The 27342-nt window shown below is 42.7% G+C and overlaps 2 protein-coding genes across 8 annotated transcripts in view; one reads left to right on the top strand and one right to left on the bottom strand.

Moving 5' to 3' along the window:
- PDXDC1 (pyridoxal dependent decarboxylase domain containing 1) overlaps nt 1-3557 on the top strand; it is a 51969-nt gene extending 48412 nt beyond the window's left edge. For 4 of the 5 annotated variants that reach the window (XM_004373275.3, XM_023728484.1, XM_023728485.1 and 1 more), the window contains one exon: nt 464-1928. In XM_004373275.3, the coding sequence (XP_004373332.1) occupies nt 464-696 (233 nt within the window). In that variant the 3' untranslated portion in view covers nt 697-1928. Of the gene's footprint in view, nt 1-463; nt 1929-3471 lie in introns of those variants that run through there. The other variant, XM_023728483.1, reaches the window with a different exon arrangement.
- Nucleotides 2774-27342, bottom strand: NTAN1 (N-terminal asparagine amidase). Of its 3 annotated transcripts, none has more exons than XM_004373272.2 (10): nt 27170-27342; nt 12295-12397; nt 12154-12219; nt 11742-11850; nt 10009-10082; nt 8537-8590; nt 7947-8000; nt 6774-6871; nt 3526-3639; nt 2774-3112 (listed from the first exon to the last, which is right to left on the bottom strand). In XM_004373272.2, exons 1-10 carry the CDS (start codon nt 27248-27250, stop codon nt 2933-2935), a joined length of 933 nt encoding a protein of 310 aa, XP_004373329.1. In that variant the 5' UTR covers nt 27251-27342; the 3' UTR covers nt 2774-2932. The 3 variants fall into 3 exon arrangements, with proteins under 3 accessions (XP_004373329.1, XP_004373331.1, XP_023584255.1); XM_023728487.1 differs by having other exon boundaries at nt 2904-3112; nt 6774-6826; XM_004373274.1 differs by lacking the exons at nt 12154-12219; nt 12295-12397 and having other exon boundaries at nt 27170-27328.

Below are 27342 nucleotides of genomic sequence, written 5' to 3'. Positions count from 1 at the left end.
CTCTTGGGAAAATAAACCTTTGCATCATGTAACAGTTTTCCCTCAAGTTTGCTGTTACTTGGATTCCTTCATTTTCTTGGTTCCTTAACCCCAAGAATATCTTCATCTCAGACCAGCTATCACTGTTTTGTTAAGTAACCGTAGCCAAGGGATTTAGTGTTGAAGAAACCTCGTGCACTTCAAAGGGGAAGCTGGGATCTTGAGAGATGACATCACGTCTCACTGTGCTGTTTACTATCCTGAGCTTTTCTTAAGGTTACCTCAGAAGTCCCCAGCCTTGGGGCATGTGAGTGCCACAATATCAGCGCTCATTTCTCTCGCCATCTCCTAAAAGGCTTCAGAGCCAGTAATTTTCGGGACTTCTGCAGTTAGCATTAAAGCAATAGCTCATTGCGCAGAGAGCTTTTGTTGCGGAAGTGTCCCTTACCGAGCTTCCGTGCTGGTCATCCAATCTTTCTTCTAGGCCAGAAGCCTTTTAAAAAGTCCCTAAGAGGCTCAGATGTGATGAGTGAGACAAGCTCGGTCAGTCACATTGAAGACTTAGAAAAGATGGAGCACCTGTCCACTGGGCCAGAGCAAGACACCCCAGAGGCTGCCAGCCCTCAGGAAGCAGACCAGAGTGAGGCCCTCCAGGAGGAGGCCCAGCACCCAGAAGATGACTGCCCACAGGTAGAAGAACCGGAGAGCTTAAGATAAAAGTCAGTACTGGGTTTGAGACTGTACTGGGTATTGTTTCAGGGAAGATGACGTTATATTGAAAATGTGAACTGTGCCACATCCTAATACAATAGGAATTACTGTTATTGTGCTTCATGGATTTTTGCACAAACATGTACCTGAAAGCCAGGCGTTCTAGGTGGGCAGTCAATGTTTAATTTTGTGCATGTAGAACAACCATCAACTATTGTTTCTGTCCTACCCAGCTGTAGTAACTCCATTTTCCCCCTAAATTACCATAAACACTTTTTAGTCACAGAAAACACTTAGCAGGTGCCTGCCACTTGAAACACTTGCTCTTACCTGTCTGAACATTAAGTTCTTAGGTTGCACATAATAACTTTTTGGTACATCAGCTTCTTCAGAACTCTCCAGGTTCTCTGTTGGACTCCCGCAAGGAGGAGGTGGGCAGACCACATTCTTTGCCACCTGTTTCATTTGGTGTTTAGTTGGAGCAGGTTGCAATATACAGCTGGATTGTGTTGGCTTAATGGAGAATGGACTTCAGTAGGTTTGTAAATGAGTGTCGGAAGCCCTCTCCTGCCATCCCCAACTGCTGCTTTTCCTGGAGACTTAAGTAAGGACTGTGTCCACTCAAGCTTTGGCAGGGTAACCAAGCAAGTTAGACTGGACAGCACTTCTGTGAGCGACGTTCCTCTGCCACAAATCCATTTCTCCTTTCATGTACTATTTGTAAACAAATTCGAGGACTCCTCTCTATTAAGAATAACTGTAAAGTCTTCCTGACCATATATATATATATATATATATATATATATATATGTATATGTATATTTTTAAATACTGGTAAAGCTTTTAAATTGGCACACAAGTACAGACTGTGCTCATTTCTATGTTTAATATCTGAACACCTGAAAGATGCTGCCCTTAAGAACCTAATATTAAATACGCTGTGTAGCACCTAAAAGTGTAAACTCTAAAATAAATGTATCTCAGACCTATCTCAAGTCTATGAAGCTTCTGCAGCTTCTGTTCCGTTAGCAGCTCACCTCTTTGGGCCCAACTCAGAAACCAGAACAGAAAAGTAATCTTTCTTAGACTGATGAAGCTAGACTATTAATAGTTGGAAGCAAGCTCTTAATTACTGCCCATTTCTACCTTTGCAGAAGTACTGCATCACTTTGTTTATCCTAAGTAACGGCCCCTGTGCCTTTTTAGTCCAGCAGAGTCCGCTGTGGGAGATCTTAAGCTGGTGGGAAGTCACACGGGTGTGTGGACCAGAGCATGGGAAGCCTTAGACCACATGAAGCCTATAATCACACTCGGGTTTGCTGTGATTACTGACATTTGGCACTCACCCAAGTGCAGCTTTTTTCTCCTTTGTATTGTTTTGGTGCAGATGATTAAACAAAGTCTTCCCTTTTTGTTTATTTGGTGCAATGAAGTATAGCAGATAAAATGGGGGAGGGGTAAATTATCACCTCTAACAAGATTAATTTTTAAATGTTTTTATATTTGAAACTGTTAAATCGGTTTTGCTGAAACAAAATTTCACCCTTGAGATACTATGAATGTTGGTTTCAATAAAGGTTCTTGAAATTGTTACCCGTGAGTTCAGTTGATAAATCTTACTATTAACTGGCCATCGTTACTATATGAACCTTTCTGTGTGCTCTCATTTGACCTCCTTTTCCATAGCAACTTCAGAAAAATAAAAGCTAAAAAGATAACTTACATAATAACCACAATTAAGGCATTTCAGTGCTCTTACATCTAAAAGAACAGATTCATCAGTGGCTTTGTGTAACTCTCAGAGAGTAAATTTAACCTCATAATAGATCATCAATTTTAGAGATTAAGCCTCTAAAATATTTTGGGGCTAAAAAAAATCTGTGAGATGTATAAATTCTCACAGAATTTTACTGCTTTAAATAGTTTCCTCACAAACTCTACTGTAATTTTAAAATTTACCCACTAATTTAAGAGAAGTAGAAATACTTACCCAAGTATCTGAACAGCTGCTTACAGAACACAGACAGGTAGCTTCTTTTTCCTCTGCAACTTTTTAGTAAAGCAAAAAGGAAATCTAAACAAATGCCTTTGCCAAAATAACATTTTATTTTGAAAGTCATTTGAAAGACACTGAGTAAGGAGACCTAAGCCTCAGAGTGTAGATTCCCAGTTCACATTCTTCCAACCCCTACCAGCTGTATTTGTCATGCCAAAAAGTTGCCTTCTTTGGTAGTTCCTGGTTTTAGCTTCGTGGAGAAGAGATCTTTTCCCACAAACCATCTTCATTTTTTTTGTAGAGTAGAGCTTTATTTCCAGGAAACAGTGTGTTAGTTGGAGATGGATTTTTTTTTAAAAACATCAAGGTAGATCTGATGTGTTCAACAAAGTGGGGGGGCTCAGCCAGAGGTGAAGTGGAAAGGTTCTGGAAAATAAGATTATGGGCATAAGAGAAGAGCAACCTCACTCTTTCCCTACTTTGATATAGCTGTCAAATAAAGTATCTTTGTGTTCTTTAAACACTGAGTAGGATGTTCTTGGAATACTATATGTAAGTATATATGTATGTATATGAAGTGTAAAATTACATAAGAAATGAGGTGCTGGATTAATGAGAAAAAGCAGTTGGTTGCTTACTGCTTCACCTGCGTATTTCTAACTAGGACATTACTTCTTATCCCTAATTAAGTTAAACGGGGTCTGCCAATGGCATCCTAAAAATAAGTACTCTCTGCTGAAGGAAAAGCAGCTATTATCTAGCCTGAACCCTTTTTTTTCTTACAGATGAAGAAACCAGGGTTCCAAGAGTTAAGAGTTGCCCAACCTGTAAATTCTTACCTCTAGTATTTGCTTATCATCTTGCTGCAACCAGAAATCCACATGTGGAAATGGCATCCAGGAATACGGTCCTATGCGAAGTTGTTCTGTCTTTGCATCATAAATGCTAATCATCTAAAAAAGAACGTTTCAAGGATAGAATTCAAGGAATGTGTTCCCACTTCTCAAACCTTACTATTAATGCCAGCTCCACTGTAGTCTAGTATTTCAGCCATTTACCTGGACAATAGGCTTCTTAAAAATTCTGTCTCACATAGTAATAACAAAAGCTGCCACTTAACTGAATACTTGCATCGTGTCTGATATTGCACTTTGTGGGTGACTACATTATTTTGTTTAGTCCTTAGGACAGTCCTGCAGGAAGATGGCATCTTCCTCATTCTGTGTGAAAACCTTAGGCTCAGAGGTGAGGCACAGTGCCCAAGGTCCCCTGTCCAGGAAGCATTTGAGCTGGGCATCCATCCCTGGAGTTGTCTGACTAAAGTCCATGCTCCTCATTGCTCCGTAAAACATTGCCTCATTACTTAAGCCCAAGCAACTCATTACCTTGCAGCATACAAGCACAGTGACTGTTATCCCATCAAAAGGAAGGAAAAACCAGTTTATAAAAAGCTAATTTGCCAAATGACCGATTCCCTGAATCCCCACATTTCCAATGGTATTTGTAACCTTATCAGTAATGTTCCATTTTGGCTTTGAGACTCAAATATGTTCTTTTGAATATTAACTAAATTAAGGTTATTATGCTACTTGAGAAACTGCAGAAGGAATCCTAAAAAACGTTAAAGGGTAGCAAAACAAATGACACTGAATCCAAACATACTTTTCAATGAAAATGTCAGCATTTCCTAAATAAGCAGAATTCTTTTGGGTGCTCTGAAAGTTTCTGCTATTTCACACTTTGAGCATTTTCAAAGAATTCTTACACCCATTTCTCAAATGGCATGTGTCTCTTCAAAATAGCAATTTTCCGTTTTTACTTCTAGCTTTTAAAATAAAAATATTAGTCTTAGGTTTTTATATTTCTAGTTTTTAAAATTAAAAATTCTTCCTCATTAAAAAGCACCCTAAGCATAAAATGAGAAAGGACTTGAATAGACATTTCAAAGAGGACATTCAGGTGGCCACCAAACACATGAAAAAATGCTCAGCATCGTTAGCCATCAGAGAGATGCAAATCGAAACCATCATGAGACACCATTTCACTCCCACTAGGATGGCTGAGATTAAAAAAAAAAACAAACAGAAAATAACAAATGTTGGTGAGGATGTGGGGAAATTGGAGCCTTATCCATTGCTGGTGGGAATGCAAAATGGCACAGCCGCTGTGGAAAACATTGTGGTGGTTCCTCAAAAAACTTAAAATAGAACTACCATATGATCCAGCAACTCCGCTTCTACGTATACGCCCAGAAGACGTGAAAGCAGACTCAAAAAGAGCCTTGTACATCAGTGTTCACTGCAGCACTGTTCAGAATAGCCAAAAGGTGGAAACAACCTAAATGCCCATCAACAGAGGAACGGATAAACAAAATGTGGTATATACATACAATGGAATACTACTCAGCCAGTAGGAGAAACGAAGTTTTGATACATGCTACAGTATGGATGGAGCTTGAAGACATTATGCTGAGTGAAATAAGACAATCATAAAAGGACAAATATTGTATGACCTCACTTATATAAAAAGACAAAAAAAGGCAAATGTATAGAGACCAAAATTTATTAGTGGTTACCAGGGATGGGAGGGAGGGGGAAAAGAGGGTTAAAAGAAATTGCACTGATTAAGGGTAGGGTTGCACAGCTGATTATTTTAAGTGCTGTCAGTAAGTTGTACACCTGTAAAAAGTGGAATTGGCAGAAGTTATGTGACAGATGTAACAATGACAAGGGGGAAAAAAAAAGGAGCTGCTGAGGCTGCTTATGTACAACTAAAAACCTATGGGGTCTGGTTCCTTAGTTTGGAGGCTTAGGGTCATGGTTTCATGGGACATCCCAGTTAAGTGGCCTAATAACAGGTTTAAGTGCTTTTGTTCTACCTCCTAGTTCACTGTGTAGTGCCTGGGCCCTCAAAAGCTTGCAAGCTGCCTCCAAGTCACAATAATTGGTCTCTCTTCACCTGGAGCAACAGAAGAAGGGGAGTCAGAAATAGGAGGAGGATATGGAATGTGTGGCTAATAGACTCCATGGACAACTGCCTCCTCCATCATGAGTCCAGAAGAACTGTGAACGGTGCCCGGCTACCAATACTGAACATTTTGATCAAAGATTCTATAGCAGAATCCTGATCAAAAGGGGGAAAATGCAGAACAGAATTTAAAATTCTCATGGAATCCAGACTTTCTGGAGCCGTGGAGGTTGGTGAACCCCTGAAACTATTGCCCTGAGATAATCTTTAAACATTAAACCAAAAATATCCCCTGATAACCTTCTTAAAACCAAATAGTAGTTTAGCTTAGCTAGTAAAAAAGGTCTGCCTTGAGCATTATGCTGTTTTAAGAACTATCTATATGGGATCAAAGTGACAACAGCAACTCAAAAGATTAGACAGGAACTTTAGGGGGGCAGTGAGTTTATGTTAATGGAGGAGGAACAACTCAGAAAAAGAAGGTGAGAATGGTTGCACAACTCAAAGCATGTAATCAGTGTCACTAAATCGACATGTAGAAACTTAAAAAAAGTCCAACTACACATTGGTTGTGCTCCCTAAAAGAGTAACTTTTTAAGTCCAAAAAATGACTGGGCTTGGAATAAGTAAGTACCACCCATTACTTTCAGGGAAAAATAAAAAAGCACCCTAAGGAAATCAGAGTTTTAAATTAATTTGATCATTCTTTTAGGTTAACTAAATCATTCAAGCAAATTGGTGTTTAGTGACTTGGTCCAGAGGAATGCATGATCCCACGATGCAGTGGGGAGAAATCTCTTCCTGCCCCTTCCTGGCCTCCTTACTCACTTTATACAAGTAAAGGGGGTTCATTCTCTTTGGATCTAGATGCTGTGGGTTCACACATGCCTCTCCCTACACCTTTTCAGCAGAGAACAGGGGCCTTTAGCTTATAATCTGAAGACACTCATTCTTCTACTTATTTATTATGTTTGTGTGTGTGGTAGTCCCCGAGAATTTACAGATTCAAAGAAGCAGACGTAAACTTCTCGTTTCTAAGGACTACCAAACCTTAAGGCTTTGGAATTTGATGTCCTCCCCCCACTCCAGGCCTTTAACACCAAGATGATTTCAAACTCACTGGTCCTCCCGTCAAAGCTCGCGCAGCACGCAGCTCCTCCTCCGGACCTCGATCTGGAAAGGAGGCTCTGTAAATCTCTGCAGTTTTAATGTTGACAGCTGTGAGGGATGATAGGATGATTTTGAACTGGCCAAAGACTAAAATGGGAAATTTGCAGCCTTACATTCTGTCACCATATATAAAAGGCAGAATATGGATAAAATAAGAGAGAAGAATGGAAACTGAACAAAATGACTCAAGCGTCTGTAGCTTCCCCCTTCCGGAAAGAGAAAGTGACCTTTCAGCCAAGTATCTCACTGAAAATAGCTGAGGCCTGAGCAGGGCTGTTGGTGGGGGAGACTGTGCAGGGCGGCTCCTGCCCCAGAAGCTCACCCTTCCTGGCACTCGCTGTCTTCAAGCAGGCACAGGCTAGACGCTCCCCAGTCAGCCCTACGGCCAGATGCATTGTATATGGCTGGGGACAGGAGGGTGACCTGGCTCTTGGCAGTCCAGTGTTTTTGTTTGTTTTAATTTCTTACAATTTAGTATCCTAGACATGTACAAAGTAAGAGGATAAACTAATGAACACCTGGGTACCCACTCAGCTAAATAACCTGTCATGGACAAGGTGGAAGCCTGGGCAGGTGCGGCCAGTTTCACCCCCTATCCTCAGGAGCCCTAGGCTGTCACAGGAGGGCGGAAGGTCAGAAGTGTTCTTTTAGCCTGATCGTTTTACACTTTCTTTTCTAGGATCTTTGTTCTCAATCAAAATCTTAACTTGGTTCCCTGCGTATGAAAAGATTACAGTGCACCGCTCGTTCTGCTCCCCAGAGCACTGGCTAGACAAACGCACACCCGGCCTTCCAGAAGGGAGCAGAGAAACTGCTGATGCCCAGCGCGCATGCATCACAGGGCGCCGTCTGTGATCAGACGTGCATCACAGACAGCGCCCTGTGATTCATGCTTGCTACCGTCTCAGGATGTGGACACTATCTATTTTGTAGATAAAGATTAGAGAAGTTAAGCCACGTGCCCAAGGTCTCAGCGAATATAGACAGGAGCTAGCATTTGAACTTAAGTCTGTAGTACACCAACACCAGTGAGGATCATGATTTTGCTCAATCACTTTAACCCGTGTCTGCCTTGTCAATGTGTAACCAAGCCTCCAGCCCCCGAAACACACACACTACTTACCAATGCCATAAATTATTGGAAAATGGTTTTCATTTTCTTCCCGGTCATTTAATTCTAAGAAATAAAAAAATACATTTTTAGAGACAATTTTTTAAGTAACCTCAAACTACTGTTTTCATTTTGTATAATAAAGGCCAAGAAGGAACCCCAAGTGCGAAGGGGGAAAAACAAGCAAAATACGGGACTGTGTTCTGGTCTCCCAGCTGAGTCCCAGGGCAGGGAGATTTATGTTGAAAAACCACCCCTTCCAGAATTAGTGCAATCTGCCATGTGAGTTGGCAGCTCCACTTAGAAATCCAGTCCCTTCTCCCTTCCAGGAGTAAAGAAGGCTTCTGAAAGTCCCAAGGGAGGAAAGGTGAGTTGTCCTTGAGGTAGGTCAGTGTCTGAACTGAAGGCTGAACAGGATCTGGACATGGGGATACAAAGTAAAGCCATTCCAGCTGATGGGAAAAGCTGGCACAAAAGTCAGCAAGACGTCAGCAAATTGTGTATCTCTTCTACCTCTGAGGTCCTGGTCTTGCTTTTTCAGGGTGAGGGCAAAAATTCCTGAAATCTACTGCTTTTGTTTTGGGAAAGATGGCAGAACTTACCTGTCACACATAATGTCACTAAGTGAATGTCATCTTCTTGTCTGTCAAATTCACCTAGAATTAGAATTTTAAAACTAGATGTCAAAAAAGTTCCTTTAATTAGCAGAAGAGACACTGAGCAAGTCAAGAGGGGGCAGAGGAACAGAGCCAGCTGAGCAATCTCCCCATTCAGCCACAACCCGGCCCTTGTCTATCAGGCCAGGACCATATGCACTGACCTCACAGAACCCTGACTGCTGAGTGAGACACATTCGTAGCCCCAGGCCCAAAGGAAACACAGAAGTTTGGGGGGATAAACAGATTCATTACAGAAGATACTCTTTTCCTAAGTAAGTTTTTTTTTTTCTGATTATCACAGTTGTAAAAAATTGAGTCACTCTAAAAAATTTGGAAAATACAGGAAAGTTTAGAGAAGTAGGTTTTTAATGCCCATAATCTCAGCACAGTTAAAATTCAGCGTATTTCTATGCACAGCTCAGCCCACATCAAAGACAACTGTATATCTACTCATACCATGTAGACAATTTAATATCCTGATTTGTTTGTACATAAGCATTTTCCAGTGTAATTAAAACCTCTTCCCAAGTATTATTTTAATGCCTATGTAACTACTCCTCTACTGATGGGGAGTGTCAGATACTTGCCTATTATAAACAATGCTCTATTGGTCATCTTTAGGAGGGCTGGTGGCACAGTGGTTAAGCGTATGGCTGCTAACCGAAAGGTCAGTGGTTTGAGCCCACTAGCCACTCCGAGGGAGAAAGATGTGGCAGTTGGCTTCCTTGAAGATTTACAGCCGTGGAAACCCTATAGGGCAATTCTACATTGTCCTATAGGGGTGCTATGAGTCAGGATTGACTCGACGGCAGTGGATTTGGGTTTTTTGGCTTATCTTTGGGCATAAATCTTTATGTGCATGCTTCAGATTATTCTCTTAGATTCCCAGAAGGGGAATTACTGGGTTAAAGGCTATGAATCTGTCAGATGTAAGCCACGTTGCCAAATGACTTTCCTGACAGGTAGCACCAACTGCTATTCCGGCATGGCGCGGGTGCGCCTACCTCACTGCCTCCGGGCTAACACGGAGCCCTTTTTTTGGGGGTGGGGGGGAGGGGGAATTATTTACTAATTTAATAGGGAAAAAATAGTATCAGTGTTCTCATTTCCTACAGCAAATTAAAATGGACACTTGTGCCAGGAGGGTGGTTCTATTTTACACAATTCAGAACATTTACTTTTCTGGCATGATCAACTGCTATCTTAAAAGACACCCTTGTCCCATCCCCACTAGTCCCAAGAGATGTAGCACCACGCCAGTCACTCCTTCTGTAAGATTCTGAACTGGGCACTCCAGTGTCTTATGTTGCCTCAAGTAGGCGGGCCCCTCTTAGGTTTTGTACTAATTGGGGCTTTTATCCAAGCAAAACTACATAAACATTTTTATCAAATTTAGGGAGGGGAAGTGAACTTACTGAGAAGTTGATGAGTAAGTTTTTGTGACAACTGCCGATCGTCACTGAAGCCGCCGACGAGGTGCACTTCCAGCCTGGGAAAGAGAGGGAGGGGTGGTGAGAGGCCAGCCCGGCACATCGGCAGTGTGCACTGGTTTCACTCTGGATTTTGTTTCTCAGCTTCCATGACCCCCGCTCTACAGCAGTCTTGCCAGCCTTTTTCAGGTCGTGGCCTATACAGAAAGTATTTGTGGGGCACACTAGGTAAACGGGTGAGGCGGCCAAGGCCAGAGGCAAGCTTCTGGGGACCCTGCCCAGACGCCCTAAAGACCGAGGGGTTCTGTATCAGCACAAATGTGATGCCTTGATGCAGAGGGTGAGACACTCTGCTCTAGAAGGATACGATTCTGTCACTTATTCACTCACCCAAAGCGAGGGTACCTCCAAAAGCCTGTTAAATGTCTCTGCCTAGGAGGGGCTGGGCCGTAGACTTGGGAATCTAAGTTGATTAAAAGTCCAGTCGATGGAGGGACTGCAGTGGACACTTCACAGGTGTTGTCTCATTGAATGTTCCGTGTCTTGGTGAGAAGAGGAAATACTGTCTCCATTTTACAGAGGAGGACACTGTGGGGTTGTCAAATAAAGCCGGCATCTGTCTAAAGCTCATGCTTACTCCTCTACATCAGCTTTTCCCAGAGTGTGTTCCCTTCACCATCATCCACGAGATGGGAAAGGCATGTTCTTAAATAGGAGCCCTGGTGGCGCAGTGGTTAAGGGCTCGGCTGCTAACCAAAAGGTTGGCAGTTTGAATCCACCAGCTACTCCTTGGAAACCCTATGGGGCAGTTCTACTCTGTCCTATAGGGTTGCTGAGTCCAAGTTGACTCGACAGCAGTGGGTTTGGGTCTCTGGTTTTGGTTTTGGAGTTAGTAACTTTGCAAAATCCTGCCTACTGTAGCTCATCATAAGGCTCTAAGAAGTCCTACAATCTAAAAAGCCTAATTTCGTTTGACCCTGTGTTCCCCACACTTGTCTACTAACCACCTTTTCCACACCCTACAACAGCCTGGGAATCCAAGTGGTACAAATGGTTAACGCACTCAGCTGTTAACAAAAAGACTGGAGATTCAAGTCCACCCACAGGCGCCTCAGAAGAAAGGCCTGGCAGTCTACCTCCTCCCCTGCCACAAATCAGCCATTGTAAATCCTATGGAGCGCAATTCTATTCTGGTACACATGGGGTCACTCTGAGTTGCAATCGACTCAATGGCAACTGGTTGGTTGGTTAGTTATAGTTTGTTTACTGACTCTCCTTGCATCGGAATATATACACCTTATAAGTGAGTTTTTTCACTTACTCTGTTCACTGCTACGTCCTTGGCACCTATAGTTAAGCCCTGGCTAATAGGAAGCATTCAACAACTAACTGCTGAATGAATGAACGACTGAATGAAGAGGTATCACATCTGGGGTATAAGAGCAACATCTGATGCAGGAAAATCTAAAAACATATTACTGAAAATAGATGTCAAACCTTCCATTTAAAACCCAGCACGTTTCCTTGCCTGTGTGTGTCTTCCATTCGTTCACTCAATAACTACTGACAAAATGCCAGTGCTGTGCCAGGTTCTGCTCTAGAGGCAAAGGTCAGACAGTACGGGGCTGATGTTCTATGTGGCTGCAACAGCTTCCACAGCTACTTCCCCTACACAATGGGGCAAAGTTCCCAACAGAACAGAATATCACAGAGCTCACCTTCCACACTGAGTGTGATCGGGAAAGGACTTTATGGAGTTCATGATCAAGGGGACCTCAGCTTTGGTGTCGGTTCCATCACAATGTGTCAAGCAGGTAGCCCCATTACCTGAAGAACAAGGATGAAATGACTCATATTATTCCAGATGAGAACCCAGGAAGCAAGCCAAGTCTACTCCTGTCCGTTCGGACGGCCTCATCTTTGGATATCCTGTAAGAAAAAAAATAGAAAAGTTTGTGCTGCCCAGCCAACCCATTCTGGCCAGGGCAACAGGAAGAACCATGCAGACTAGAAAAATGTAAGTGAGGTCAGGTTTCAAATAGGACACCAGGAAGCTCAAATCCAGAAATTAAATGATCCCAGTCGTGGGGTCAGTTTAAGTAATGGTTTCCTTCATCTCTCTCATCATACCTGTGTGCCTCAGGACCACAATGTGACAAGTGGTGGCATCATCAGAACCCAGAATGGAGATGGAGCCTGTTTAAAAAAGAAATAAAATAAAATATCCAATAGCCTGTGTGATAACGCCCAACGCACTGCTTCCTAACCTACCATCCTTTGGGGAAGTCACTGCAAGCTCTCTTTGCTGAACATACAGAAGGCCCTGGGGTCCCACTTGTTGAACAGACTGACCTCTGAGAAGTCTGGCTCTTTCCTGTTTAATTAAAAAAAAAAAAAACAGTGATGTAAATTAGTGAGGACTGAATAACAAGAGAGTGGAGAGAGCCAAAGAGTACCCTAAGAGGGAAAGACACACTAGTCTCTCGAGGTGTGTGTGCTATTCGACAGGCTAAAATGAAAGGCAGCAGTAACAATCATTTGGAACAATGCAAAGAAAACAAATTCTGGCTTTTTGCCTATAAAACGAGATTTTATTACCTATGGAATAAGCAAAAATTCTTTATCACAGTTCACTAAAGAGTGTGAGGCTCTTCCTAATTTTACAATTGTAAAGAGAATCATTATATGCAATAATGGATGGGTGGCTCAGAAACCACATCCCTTCTTTATTTTCTTTAAAGAGGAAGAGGGTTAATACTTTCCTTATCCCCTAATCTCTGTCCTAGTAGTTCCACTTCTGGAAATCATACTAAGGGAATAACCCCAAAGGGCGTTAATCACTGTGTTACTTACAATGAAAAAAGCTAGGAGCAGCAACAGGAAAGGTAGTAAATTTTGCTGAACCAACCCACAACCACTAACTGCATAGTCGTGAGAAATGAAGATGGGAAAATAGTTTTGAAACATTAACTAAAAAGCAAAATTGTTTCTGGGTACCGTCAAGTTGATTTTCGACGCGGCAACCCCATGTGACAGGGTAGAAATGCCCCCAAAAAACAATACAAAAGTGTAATTAAAAAAAAAAAAAAGAGCTATAAGTATACTGTGAATTCAACGATGCTGGAATGTAGACACACACAGGAAAACATACAGGAAGAAAATTCCCACACATAACCATGGTTGCGTTAGCACAGCACAAACAGGAGACTTTACTGTTGTCTTTATTCCCTGAATGTTCTGAGATGTAGTTATGTTATTATTAAGGCAGGACAGCAGAAAGGATCTCTCATAAATAAGCAAATTTATTAAAAGGACACGTGAACATTTGGTGTCAAAAATTTGTCTAATAGAATATTTGTATAAATTCTTATGTAGCAAGTCTGTAAAAAAAAGAACTTAGGTGGTTAAACTCTTGAACGAAAACAGAATTAAGCATTTTTTTTCAAAAATGTCTAACTGACACAACACTGAAATGTATCATAATTTCCTTCTGACTTGCAACAAATACACTCCTTAATGAACAAATTCTTATTCAAATGAGTAACTATAGCACATGTACGTACTGCCCAGACTGCAGAACATTTTTATAGTCTTATACAGGCTTCTTGCCATTTCTCGTGACTGGTGCTATTTTACATTAGTGCTTAGTTACTTAATAAAATACAGGAAAATGTAATGAACGTAAGGATCAGCTTGATTAGTTATACGGTGTTGTCTTCTTTTAATAAACTTCCATCATCTGGAAGCAAGGCAGTAATTTACACCAACCCACGGCTGTCGAGTCAATTCCAACTCAAACCAACCCTATAGGACAGAATAGAACTGCCCCATAGGGTTTCCAAGGCTGTAATCTCTTGGAAGCAGACCGCCACATCTTTCTCCTGCTGAGCTGCTGGTGGTTCCATTTTCATGCCAATTCTTGCCCCACCTTAATTCAAAATAACGTAAGGGAGAATTCAGAATTCCCTCATTATTCCTTTAATACTTACCTTTTGCTTTGTTCTTTCTGGGAAGGGGTGGCGTGGCGGGAGTAAAGGCAAATTTTTTACCATTTTCACAACTGGGTTACCACCAAAAAAAAACAGAGCTATTTGTAAGAAATGAATTAACATTTTTCATTCTCAAGAGCAAAAATCACAATGTCTCTCGTCAACACCGTTACTGATTCATAGCGACCCTATAGGACAGAGCAGAACTGCCCCATAGGGTTTCCAAGGAGTGGCAGCTGGATTTGAACTGCCAACTTTTAATTAGCAGCCGAGCTCTTAACCACAGTGCCACCAGGGCTCCTCGTCAACAGAGCTCCTACTATTTCCCAAAGAAAAGCAACAATTACCAGAAGAGATAATGCCACAAGCCCAAAACAGTATGTTGCTTTGGTATTCCACCTTAAAAAATGAAAAAAGTTTAGCCAAACATCTCCTCTTTGGGGAAAACACCCGTACCCTGTTGCCATTAAGTCAATTCCGACTCATAGTGACCCTACAGGACACAGCAGAACTGCCCCACAGGGTTTCCAAGGAGCACCTGGTGGATTTGAACTGCCGACCTTTTGGTTAGCAGCCATAGTTCTTAACCACTACGCCACCAAGGTTTCTAGGGAAAAATACACATCCCACTTTATAAACACATACTTCCTGAAATAAAAGTAGCCCTACTTTTCTCAACCTCTAATATTCTCTGGATACTAATATTCACAAAAAATATCTTTTCCCTCAGTTCCTCCCAGCTGCCCCTCATTCTAATTTCCCAATTCCTATTCAAATGGCATTATTCTCTTAACCCAGGGGTCAGCAAACTTTTCCTGTAAAAGGCCAGACGGTAAATGTTTTAGGGTTTGTGGGCCATACAGTCTCCGACGCAACTACTCGACTGGGCTGTTAAAAGCGCAAAAGCGGCCAGAGACAATACATGAACAAGGTGGCATGGCTGGTTCCAATACAACTTTATTTGTGGACACAGAAATAGGCATTTCACATAATTTTCACATTTCATGAAATATTATTTTTTTTCATCCATTTAAAAATGGATGGAAAAAAATCATTCCTGGCTCCCAGGCTGTACAAAAACAGGATGTGGCCCGTGGGCTGTAGTTTGCTGACCCGTCTTAGCCAATCTTTAGCTGTAACCTCGGGGATCGTATATCCCTTACCCCTGCTGCCATATTCTGTCAATCCTTCCTTTGTCAGTTGGAGAGCAAGTATGAATGTGCTTTGTGAACTGTAAAAGGAGGGTAAGAAATTATTATTAATATGTTAGCTCTCAAAATTGAGCCTCTTTCCCATTCCCACTTGTGCTGCCTTAGTTCAGTCCTTTCGTATCTTACATCTGAATTGCTGCAATATAACTACGAGCACAAGATTCCAGGCAAGACACTGCTGGGCTTGGATCCCTGGCCTGCCATTCACTGGATGGCCCTGGGCGTGATGCTGACCTTCTGAGCTTCCACTTCCTCATCTGGTAAATGGGGAGAATGACATCCACCATGAGAGGAGGTTTGTGGCGGGTGAGCCCGACACAGGGCTCTGACGAGCGCTGGCCAGTGGCTGGTGCTACCATTCCCCATCTGTTTCCCTGTGATCTCGCTTGCCCAGTCCGTCCTACCCATGGCCGCCAGGGTCACTGCTTCAAAACACTGATTTTGTGACATCACTTTTCTGCTCAAAAACTTTTCTGAGCCCAGCAACTTTGCTTGTAGGAATATATACTTAAGGAAAGAATTATGGGAGTTTATAAAGATTTAGCTCTGAGAATGTCCATATTGGTGAAACACTGTAAATATCTTTCATGCTTAAAATGCAGGAATGAAATATGGTGTGTTCACATTGTAACATTCTATGGAACCATTAAGCAAGATGTTGCAGGAGCAGGTACTGAGCATATGGCACCCGGTTAAGAGCCAAGGCTCTAGACAGCACTGCCCAAAGAACTTTCTGCAATGATGGAAAAGGTCTAGACTTGTGCTGTCTCACAGTAGCCACAAGTCATGTGTGGTTGTTAAGCACATGAAATATAGCTAGTGTGACTGAGAAGCTGAAGTTTTAATTTTAATTTAACTTTAATTTAAATGTAAACAGCCACATGTGGCTCATGGCTACCATACTGGGTAGTGCAGATCTAAAGTTAAGGACAGGCTGCCAGGGTTCCAATCCTCACCACTTACAGGGTGTGTGACCCTGGACAAGTTACTCAACCTCTCTGTGCCTCAGAGTGCTCATCTGTAAAACGGGAATGATGACAGCACCTACTTCATAGGGCTGTGGTATGTGGCAAGTACCACGATTTCTGTTGTTGTTGTCATTATTATTATGTGCTAGGCAAACCTAAGGGAGCCCTGGTGATAGTTAAACACTCGACTGTTAACCAGAAGGTTGGTGGTTCAAACCCACCAGACACTCTGCCGGAGAAAGATGTGGCAGTCTGCTTCCATAAAGATTACAGCCTTGGGGCCCTGGATAAGTAAAGCATTAGTGAAGAACAAAGTGGGAAACCTTACACTACCTAATTTTAGAACCTATTATACCACCACGATAGTCAAAACAGCCTGGTACTGGTACAACAACAGATACACAGACCAATGGTACACAATTGAGAATCCAGACATAAATTCATCCACCTATGAGCAGCTGATATTTCACAAAGGCCCAAAGTCTGTTAATTGGGGAAAAGACAGTCTCTTCAACAAATGGTGCTGGCAGAACTGGATATCCATCTGCAAAAAACTGAAAGACCTATACCTCACACCATGCACAAAAACTAACTCAAAATGGATCAAAGACCTACACAGAAAATCAAAAACAATAAAGATCATGGAAGAAAAAATAGGGACGACACTAGGAGCCCTAAAACATGGCATAAACAGAATACAAACCATAAGTAACAATGCACAAACACCAGAAGAGAAACTAGATACCTGGGAGCTCCTAAAAATTAAACACTTATGCTCATCAAAAGACTTTACCAAAAGAGTAAAAAGACAACCTACAAACTGGGAAAAACTTTTTGGCTATGACAAATCCGATCAGCATCTAATCTCTAAAATCTACAAGATACTGTAAAACCTCAACAACAAAAAGACAAATAACCCAATTAAAAAATGGGCAAAGGATATGAACAGGCACTTCACCAAAGAAGACACTCGGGTGGATAACTGACATATAAGGAAATGCTCACGATCGTTAGCCATTAGAGAAATGCAAATCAAAACTACAATGAGATACCATCTCACCTCCCAAAAAGCTAGCATTAATCCACCAAACACAAAACAATAAATGCTGGAGAGGTGATGGAGAGACTGGAAAACTTATACACTGTTGGTGGGAATGTAAAATGGTACAACCACTTTGGAAATCGATTTGGAGCTTCCTTAAAAAGCTAGAAATAGAAGTACCATACCATCCAGCAATCCCACTCCTTGGAATAGATCCTAGAATAAGAGTTGTCACATGAATAGATATGCACACCCTTGTTCACTGCAGCACTGTTTACGATAGCAAAAAGATGGAAACAACCTAGGTGCCCATCAATGCACGAATGGATAAACAAATTATGGTATATCCACACAATGGAATAGTATTCAACGATAAAGAACAACTATGAAGCTGTGAAACATAACATGGGGGAATCTGGAGGGCATTATGCTGAATGAATTTAGTCAGTCACAGAAGGACAAATAGTGTATAAGACCACTATCATAAGAACTCAAGAAAAGGTTTAAACACAGAAGAAAATATTCTTTGATGGTTTACGAGGGTGGGAAGGGAGGGAGAGGGTTATTCACTAACTAGATAGTAGATAAGAATTATCTTAGGTGAAGCAAAGGACAGTACACACTACAGGGGAAGTCAGCACAACTGGACTAAACCAAAAGCTAAGAAGCTTCCTGAATACAACCAAACACTTCAAGGGATAGAGTAGCAGGAGCTGGGGTCTGAGGACTATGGTTTCATGGGACATCTAGGTCAACTGGTATAACAAAGTTTATTAAGAAAATGTTCTACATCTCACGCTAGTGAGCGGCGTCTGGGGTCTTAAAAGCTAGTGAGCAGCCATCTAAGGTGCATCAATTTGTCCCAACACACCTGGAGCTAAGGAGAATGAAGAACACCAAAGACACAAGGAAAATATTAGCCCAAGAAACAAAAGGGCCAAATAAACCAGAGACTGCATCAGCCTGAGACCAGAAGAACTATAAGGTGCCCGGCAACCACCAATGACCGCCCTAACAAGAAACACAACAGAGACTCCCTGACGGAGCAGGAGAAAAGTGGGGTGCAGAACTCAAATTCTAGTATAAAGATCAGACTTAATGGTCTGACTGAGACTGGAGGGAGTCCAGAAGACATGGCCCCCGGACTCTCTGTCATCCCAGAACTAAAACCATTCCTGAGGCCAACTCTTCAGACAAAGATTAGACTGGACTATGGGACATAAAATGATACTTGTGAAGAGTGTGCTTCTTAGCTCAAGTAGATACATGAGACTGAATGGACAGCTCCTGTCCAGAGATGAGATGAGAAAGCAGAGAGGGACAGGAGCTGTTTGAATGGACCCGGGAAATCCGGGGTGAAAAGGAGGAGTGCACTCTCAGAGTATAGGGAGAGCAACTACGGTCACATAACAATGTGTGTATAAATTTTTGTATGAGAGACTAACTTGAACTGTAAACTTTCACTTAAAGCACAATTAAAAAAACAAATTACAGCCGTGGAAACTCTATGGGGCAGTTTTACTCTGTCCTACAGGGTCACTATGAATTGGAATTGACTCCATGGCAAAAGGTTTGGTTTTTTGGTTAGGCATAGCTATGGACAGGCATACTTACAACATATTGTTACACGAAAAAGGCACATTATGAAACAATAAACGGTATGCTAGCATGTAAAAAAGTATATTATATGCAAAGAAAAACCTCTGTAAGGACAGTCACCAGAAGATGAAGAATGGTTGTGATCACAGGTGATTTTTTTGGAGATCTGTGTTTTCTACTTTCCTACAAAGAGGACATGCTACTTGTTATAATACAGAATTAAACCTTTCACTTCTCCCCATTGCTTATTAGATGAGAGATACATCTAAGCCCCTCAATAATCTAGACACAACTTTCCTTTTTAGGTTTGCCTGCCACTCTTCACCATCTCCCGTCCACTCACCCCACAGCCCCCTCCTGCCATCACACACGTGGGTTTGCCGAGCTAGAATGCCCTCGCCGTCCTCCTCCTTTACAAACTCTTCTCCTGCCTCCATCATCGTTCCCTTTAACCAAAAAGAGGGAGGTAGGGCCAAGATGGCGGGGTAGTCAGATGCTTCTGGTGGTCCTTCTTACAACAAAGACCCGAAAAAACAAGTGAATGGATTATATATGACAATCTAGGAGCCCTGAATATCAAAGTACAAGAATCGGACTGAGTGGCCTTGGAGAGGGAACAAATTAACAGATACGGGAAAAAACAATCTGCCAGCTCCCCAAAGCCAGGAACTCAGGGTAGGCACAGCTCCTTTGCCTAGGCACAGGCATAAGGGATCCATGGACTCTGAGTGACTTTCCCCCTGCACAGACTTGTGTGGGCCCATTTCAACAGCGCAGGCCCTCATTACCACAGTACAACAGTGTATATACCAGAAATCTAACTTCAACTGTTTCCGTTGTGAAGTGCCAGGTTCGTGACATTTGACACTGCTCTACCCATTAAGCAGGGTCTTCACCTACCCACATCAGGGGCCTGAGGACTGGTGGCTCCACCCATGCCACCTAGCCACCTGCAACAGGGGAACATGAAAAAGAGGTGCCCCCCAATCCTTATAGCCAACAGCACTGGATGCTCATAGTCTGGCTGCAAAACCCATCCACCTACATGCTCTAGGGAACAGGGACATGCTTTCCTCCAGACACTCCAGGGCGGCCGTTGGCCCCTTGCCTTGCTCAGCATGTGACACCTGCTGTAGCCGGTTGCCTGTGCCTACACCAATCACCCATGCCTGTCTAGGACTGTAGGTAAGAACCTGCACCACACACTTGGTGTCCGACTACCTGGACACCTAAGCTGAATCCACACAGGACAACGGGTGGACTCCTGGGCTTGACATACTTAGTGGCAGGTCTGGCCACCTGGTGGCAGGACGTTGGAGCTTCAGGGGCACCAGTGATTGGGCTAGCTCACACAAGCAGCCTATTTGGGCATATCAAAACAAAACAAAACAAGAAGCTAGGACACAGTAAGCAAACATAAAATAAATAAATATAGTAACTTGTTGATGGCTCGGAGACAACTGTCAATATCAAACCACATAAAGAGGCAGACCATGATGGCTTCAGCAAGCTCCTAAAATAAAGAATCAAGAACTTTTCCAGAAGAAGAGAATTTCTTGGAATGATCGCAGGCAGATTACAAAAGACTAATATACAGAAATCTTCAAGAAATCAGGAAGGAAATGATGCAAAATGCAGACCAGGCAATAGAGGAACTTAAGAAGATTAGAGAAGAGCATAATGGCAAATTTAACAGGCTGCAAGAATCCATAGAGAGCAATCAGAAATCTGAAAGATTAACAATAAAATTTTAGAATTAGACAACTCAGTAGAAAGTCAGAGGAGCAGAACTGAGGCAACGGAAGTCAGAATTAGTGAGACTGAAGATAAAGCACTTGACACCAACTTATTTGAGGAAAAATCAGAAAAAGGATTAAAAAAAATGAAGAAACCCTAAGAATTATGTGGGAGTCTATCAAGAGGAATAACCTACAAGTGATTGGAGTACCAGAATGGGGGGGATGACAGAAAATACAGACAGAATTGTTGAAGATTTGTTGGCAGAAAACGTCCCTGATATTGTGAAAGATGACAAGATATCTATCCAAAATATCTACCTATCATTGAACCCCACATAAGGTAGATCCCAAAAGAAAGTAACCAAGACATATTATAATCAAACTTGCCAAAACCAAAGATAAAGAGAGAATTTTAAGAGCGGCTAGGGATAAACGAAAAGTCATCTACAAGGCAGAGTCAATAAGATTAAGCTTGGACTACTCAGCAGAAACCATGCAAGCAAGAAGGCAACGGGATGACATATATAAAGGCTTGAAAGAAAAAATACATTGCCAGCCAAGAATTATATACCCAATAAAACCTGTCTCTCAAATATGATGGTGAAATTAGGGCATTTCCAGATAAACAGAAGTTTAGGGAATTTGCAAAAACCAAACCAAAATTACAAGAAATACTAAAGGGAGTCCTCCAGTTAGAAAATCAATAACATGAGATAACAACCCAAGACTAGAACACAGGACAGAGCTACTAGATATCAACCCAGATAGAGAAGTCACAAAAATAAATCAAAGCTAAGACACCAAAAACAGGGAAACAGAGATGTTAATATGTAAAAGATGACAATGTTAAAACAAAAAAGAGGAACTAAAAAATGTAGACATAGAATTTTCATATGGAGAGGAAGTCAAGGTGATATGAAAAAATAAAAGACTGGTTTAAACTTAGAAAAACAGGGGTAAATATTAAGGTAACCATAAAGGAAACTAACAATCCTACACATCAAAATAAAAAACCAAGAAAAATACAAAGACTCAGCAAATACAAAATCAGCAATAATGAAAAAGATGAAAAGAAAAATGACTCAGCGCAGAAAATTAAGTGGAACAAAGAAACTGTCAACACCACAAAAAAAAAAGACATCAAAATGAAAGCACTAAACTCATACCTGTCAATAATTACACTGAATGTAAATGGACTAAATGCACCAATAAAGAGACACAGAGTGGCAGAATGGATTAAAAAAACATGATCCATCTATACGCTGCCTACAAGAGACACACCTTAGACTTAAAAAGACACAAACAAACTAAAACTCAAAGGATGGAAAAAAAATACATCAAGCAAACGACACTCAAAAAAGAGCAGGAGTGGCAATATTAATCTCTGAGAAAATAGACTTTAAAGTAAAATCCACCACAAAGGATAAGGGTCAATACACCAGGAGGACATAACTATAATAAATATTTACCCACCCAATGACAGGGCTCCAAAATACATAAAACAAACTCCAACAGCACTGAAAAAAGAGATACTATGCAACGATAAAGAACAACAATGAATCCAGGAAACATAACATGGAGGAAACTGGAAGGCATTATGCTGAGTGAATTCAGTCAGTCACAAAAGGACAAACAGTGTATAAGACCACTATTATAAGAACTCAAGAAAAGGTTTAAACACAGAAGAAAACTTATTTGATGGTTATGAGGGTGGGGAGGGAGGGAGAGGTTACTTACTAACTAGATAGTAGATAAGAATTATCTTATATGAAGGGAAGGACAGCACACACTACAGGGGGAGTCAGCACAACTGGACTAAACCAGAGCTAAGAAGTTTCCTGAATACAACCAAACATTTCGAGGGACAGAGTTGCAATGGCGGGGGTCTGAGGACCATTGTTTCAAGGGACATCTGGGTCAACTGGCATAACAAAGTTTATTAACAAAATGTTCTGCCTCCTACTTTGGTAAGTGGCGTCTGGGGTCTTAAAAGCTAGCGAGCAGCCATCTAAGATGCATCAATTGGTCCCAACCCACCTGGAGTAAAGGAGAATGAAGAACACAAAAGTCACAAGGAAATTATTAGCCCAAGAGACAGAAACGGCCACATAAACCAGAGACTGCATCAGCCTGAGACCAGAAGAACTAGACGGTGCCTGGCTACCACCAATGACTGCCCAGACAGGGAACACAAGAGACTCCCTGATGGAACAGGAGAAAAGTGGGGTGCAGAACTCAAATTCTAGTAAAAAGACCAGACTTAATGGCCTGACTGAGACTGGAGGAACCCCAGCATGGCCCCTGGACTCTCTGTGATCCCAGAACTAAAACCATTCCTGAGGCCAACTTTTCAGACAAAGATTCGACTGGACTATGGGACATAAAATGATACTCGTGAAGAGTGTGCTTCTTAGCTCAAGTAGATACATAAGACTAAATGGGCAGCTCCTATCTGGAGGTGAGATGAGAAAGCAGAGAGGGTCAGGAGCTGGTTGAACGGACACGGGAAATCAGGGAGGAGTGTGCTGTCACAATACAGGGAGAGCAACTAGGGTCACATAACAATGTATGTATAAATTTTTGTCTGAGAGACTAACTTGAATTGTAAACTTTCATTTAAAGTACAGCAATAAAATAAAAAAATAATAAAAAGGAAAAAACAAACTCATTGCCATCCAGTCGATTCCGACTTACTCCATAGGGTTTCCAATGTAAATCTTTACGGAAGTAAGCTGCCACACCTTTCTACCACCTAGTGGCTGGCGGGTTGGAACCGCTGACGTTTCAGTTAGCAGCTGAGCGCTTAACCACTGCGCCAGCAGGGCTCCTTTTCCTTCCCTTAGACAGCTTCAAATGAAGGCAATCCTCCTTCCTCCACATTCCTGTAATGCAAACTGGTCCCCACTACACAGCCTTTCTGTAAGGAGTCTGGTTTTACATGGCCTTTCTAGGGCAAAAAAAAAAAGAAAACCAAACTCGTTGCCTTTGAGTCGATTCCGACTTATAACGACCCTATAGGACAGAGTAGAACCGCCCCACAGGGTTTCCTAGGATGTAATCTTTTTTATTTTTTTTATTGACCTTTAGATGAAGGCTTACGGAACAAACTAGCTTCTCATTAAATCGTACACACATTGTTTTATGACATTGGTTACCAACCCCAAAATATGTCAACACTCTCCCTTCTTGACCCTGGGTTCCCTCTTACCAGCTTTCCTGTCTCCTCCTGCTTTCTAGTCCTTGTCCCTGGGCTGGTGTGCCCCTTTAGCCTCATTTTGTTTTATGGGCCTGTCTAATCTTTGGTTGAAGGGTGAACCTTAGGAGTGACTTCATTACTAAGCTAAAAGGGTGTCTGGGAGCCATACTCCAGGGGTTTCTCCAGTCTCTGCCAGGGCAGTAAGTCTGGTCTTTTTTTGTGAGTTAGAACTTTGTTCTACATTCTTTTCCAGCTCTGTCTGGGATGCTCTATTGTGATCCCTGTCAGAGCAGTCAGTGGTGGTAGCCAGGCACCATCTAGCTGTACTGGACTCAGTCTGGTGGAAGCTTTGGTAGTTGTGGTCCATTAGTCCTTTGGACTAATCTTTCCCTGGTATCTTTAGTTTTCTTCATTCTCTCTTGCTCCTGAAGGGGTGAGACCAGCAGAGTATCTTAGATGGCCGCTCACAGGCTTTTAAAACCCCAGACACTACTCACCAAAGTAGAATGTAGAACATTTTCTTTATAAACTAGGTTATGCCAATTGAGCTAGATGTTCCCAGAGACCATGGTCCCCACAGCCCTCCACCCAGTAATTTGGTCCCTCAGGGAGTGTGGATGTGTCTACGGAGCTTCCATGACCTTTAGGCTGTAATCTTTATGGAAGCAGACTGCCACATCTTTTTCCCATGGAGCGGCTGGTGGGTTCAAAATGCTAATCTTTGGGTTAGCAGCCGAGTGCTTTAACCACTGCTCCACCAGGACCCCTTTCTTTTCTAGGCCAGTCTCCCTAAACAGGCCATAACGTTCCTTTAAGAGGCGCTGCCCCAGCATATCACCATACCGCCCTCTCTCAGCACTTGGCACACTGCCTTGAACACTGACTGATCTTTTAAACTTTTTTATTATGAAAATTTCCAAACATATATAAAAGCAGAGAGAGTCACCTAAATTCTTTAGGCAGCTGAATTTTTTCCCTTGGTGAATGCTACTCCTAGCTTCACTGGTCAATGGTGTGACAGTGACAGAATACAAGGGAAGTGCTTAGCAGGATGCCAAGCATGTACTAAGTGCCCAGTAAGTGTTGGCTAGTATTACTACTGTTTGTCTAGGAAACGCAAGTTGAGAATCCCAGACCGGCCCGCCTTCTCCCTATCACTAACTCCCCATCATCCTTCAGATCTTAATTCAAGGCTCATTTTGTTCACTCATTTATGTAACAAATATTTGCTGAGCACCGACTCTATGTCAGAGACTGGCCTAGCTCTGAACGTACAAAGGCAAAGACAGACAACATTTCAGTGTGCCTTCAGGAAGTATACATTCTGGGAGACAGATCAAAGGGAGAGTAAACAGAACAAGTAAGCAGACAAAATAATCACAAACTGTGCAACTGTTATGGAGGACACATCAAGAAGGCCTTCCACAGGAGGGGACAAGAAAGCCGGTAATAGGGAACCCAAGATCGAGAAGGATGAGTGTTGACATGTCGTGGGGTTGTTAACCAATGTCATAAAACAGTATGTGTACTAATTGTTTAATGAGAAACTATTTGTTCTGTAAACTTCAGCTAAAGTACAGTAAAAAAAAAATTATAATAAACAAACACAAAAACCAGGCCATCTCCATGCAGCAAAATCCCAGAAGCCTACCTCCTCAGGAGGCTTCCAGCAGAGAGTAGCATCCATGCAGAACCCAGGTCAATGGCCAGCCAGCTATCAGGTGGCCTTTTACTGTTCACCTTTCCTGGATCCCCTATTCCAAAGCTGCATGATACTATCTAGCCCTACTATATTGTACTTAGTTACCATAAGCAAAATGTATAAGCTTATGCAGGTATGTCATCATGTAGTAATAAAAATAGTTTAAGAAAAAGCTATGATCATTAATTTGCAGTGAGTAAGTTAAAGTACATAATTGTTAAGGTCTGATGAAAACATGCTTTAGGATAACAGTACCAACTGTACTTAAGTTTTCTTCTGATTTGTGAAAAAGAATAAAAAGTCATTACTTAAAATAAAGACAAAAAGATAAAGAGATCTTCCAATTGATAATGAAGAAAACAAACCTATGGTACATAGCAGGTGTTGTCAAACAGGCCAAATCCAGCCCACTTCATGTTTTTGTAAATAAAGTGTTTTGGAACACACACAAAAAATAATTCCTTCCCTAACCTCCCCAGACCAGCTCAGTTCTTCTGTTTCACATCTCAGAATGAAAAGGGCATGCTTTTCTTTATAACACTTTAACAATTCAGGGCATCTGAGCAATTCTTCAACAACAACAAAAAAAACCCTCTCTACTGACTAGGGAGTCCTGGATGGCGCAAACGGTTAAGCGCTTGACTACTAGCGGAAAAGGTGGCGGGTCCAACCCACCGAGAGGCGCCTTGGAAGAAAGACCTGGTGATGTGCTTCTGAAAGACCTTGATAACTCTACGGAGCAGTTCCACTCTGCACACCTGGGTCACCATGAGTGGAAGCAGTCGACTGGATGGCAATCAACAACAACCACTGACCGCAACCGCCCTGAGCGAACGGGCACTGCCCAGCATGTACTAGGGGCTCAATAGGAACTTCTTGAATCAATAAATTGGGCTGTATTCCCCCAAAACTGTATCTGTGACAAGTGGGATGTTCGGTCCCAAATTTTTTATACTAAGAACCCTCTTCTAAACAGTCCCTACGTAAGCATGTGAAGCGAATTCCAGGGGTTGAGAGACCTAGTTGAGGACAAAAGTAAAGGAAAAACAAAAACTCTATTAGGGTGTGGTCCTCTCCACTGCCCCCGCTGGGGAGAAGCAGGGCCCTTTCTTCTGGCTAAAAATCCGGGGTTAAAAACCCTAGGACCCAAGACGGGGTTTGGGAGCCCCGCCAGGATGTCCGCGCCCCACGCTTTGCGAAGCCCATCCTGGTATCACCTCCTGCTTCCTGACGCCCCAAGGACGAAGCAGTGTTCACCACACGGTGGGGATTCCTGCGAGTGCTAAGTGGGCAAGGGAGGGTGCCCCGATTTGCCTAAATGAGCCAAGTCCAGATTGGGAGAGAGACGCGTAGTCTGGAAATCTGGGGTTCCGGGGTGTCCTCAAGCCTCGGTGCTGTGCGACCCTGGGCAAGTCACTTAACCTCTCTGGGCCTCTGTCCCCTCCTCGGTAAACGAAGAGGCTCAGCAGATGCCCTCTAAGGTCTAAAGAAGGGAAAAGCTCCACGGACTCCTCAAGTGAAAACAGAAAGATGCTGCCGGCGGCCGGGGCTCCGGATGTGCCGACCATTTCTAGATTGCGCCAAGTTTGAAATCCGTTTCGGGGGAGGGGGACGGTAGCGAAGGCGTGAGAAGGGTCCAGCCCGCCCGGCAGGTTGCCCTCGGACCCGCCTCGAAGCCCCCACACCCGGGCCCCGCTCACCTCCAGAGACGGGTGGGCTCGGACGAGGTCCACGGCAGACCGCGGCAGCCGCACTCGCCGCCCCTCGACAAGCAGCGGCATCGCGAAGGCGGGTGCCCAGGCAGGCCCAGGAGGCGGTGGTCTCCCCAGCCCCAGGCCGCCCGCTGCCCCGCCCCGGCGCGGGCGCTGCCGGG

This window comes from Trichechus manatus, unplaced genomic scaffold (genome assembly GCF_000243295.1).
Source record: "Trichechus manatus latirostris isolate Lorelei unplaced genomic scaffold, TriManLat1.0 scaffold00024, whole genome shotgun sequence".
Taxonomy (NCBI): domain Eukaryota; kingdom Metazoa; phylum Chordata; class Mammalia; order Sirenia; family Trichechidae; genus Trichechus; species Trichechus manatus.
The sequence above is the reverse complement of the archived record's forward strand: the minus strand, read 5'-3'. Positions and strand labels throughout refer to the sequence as shown.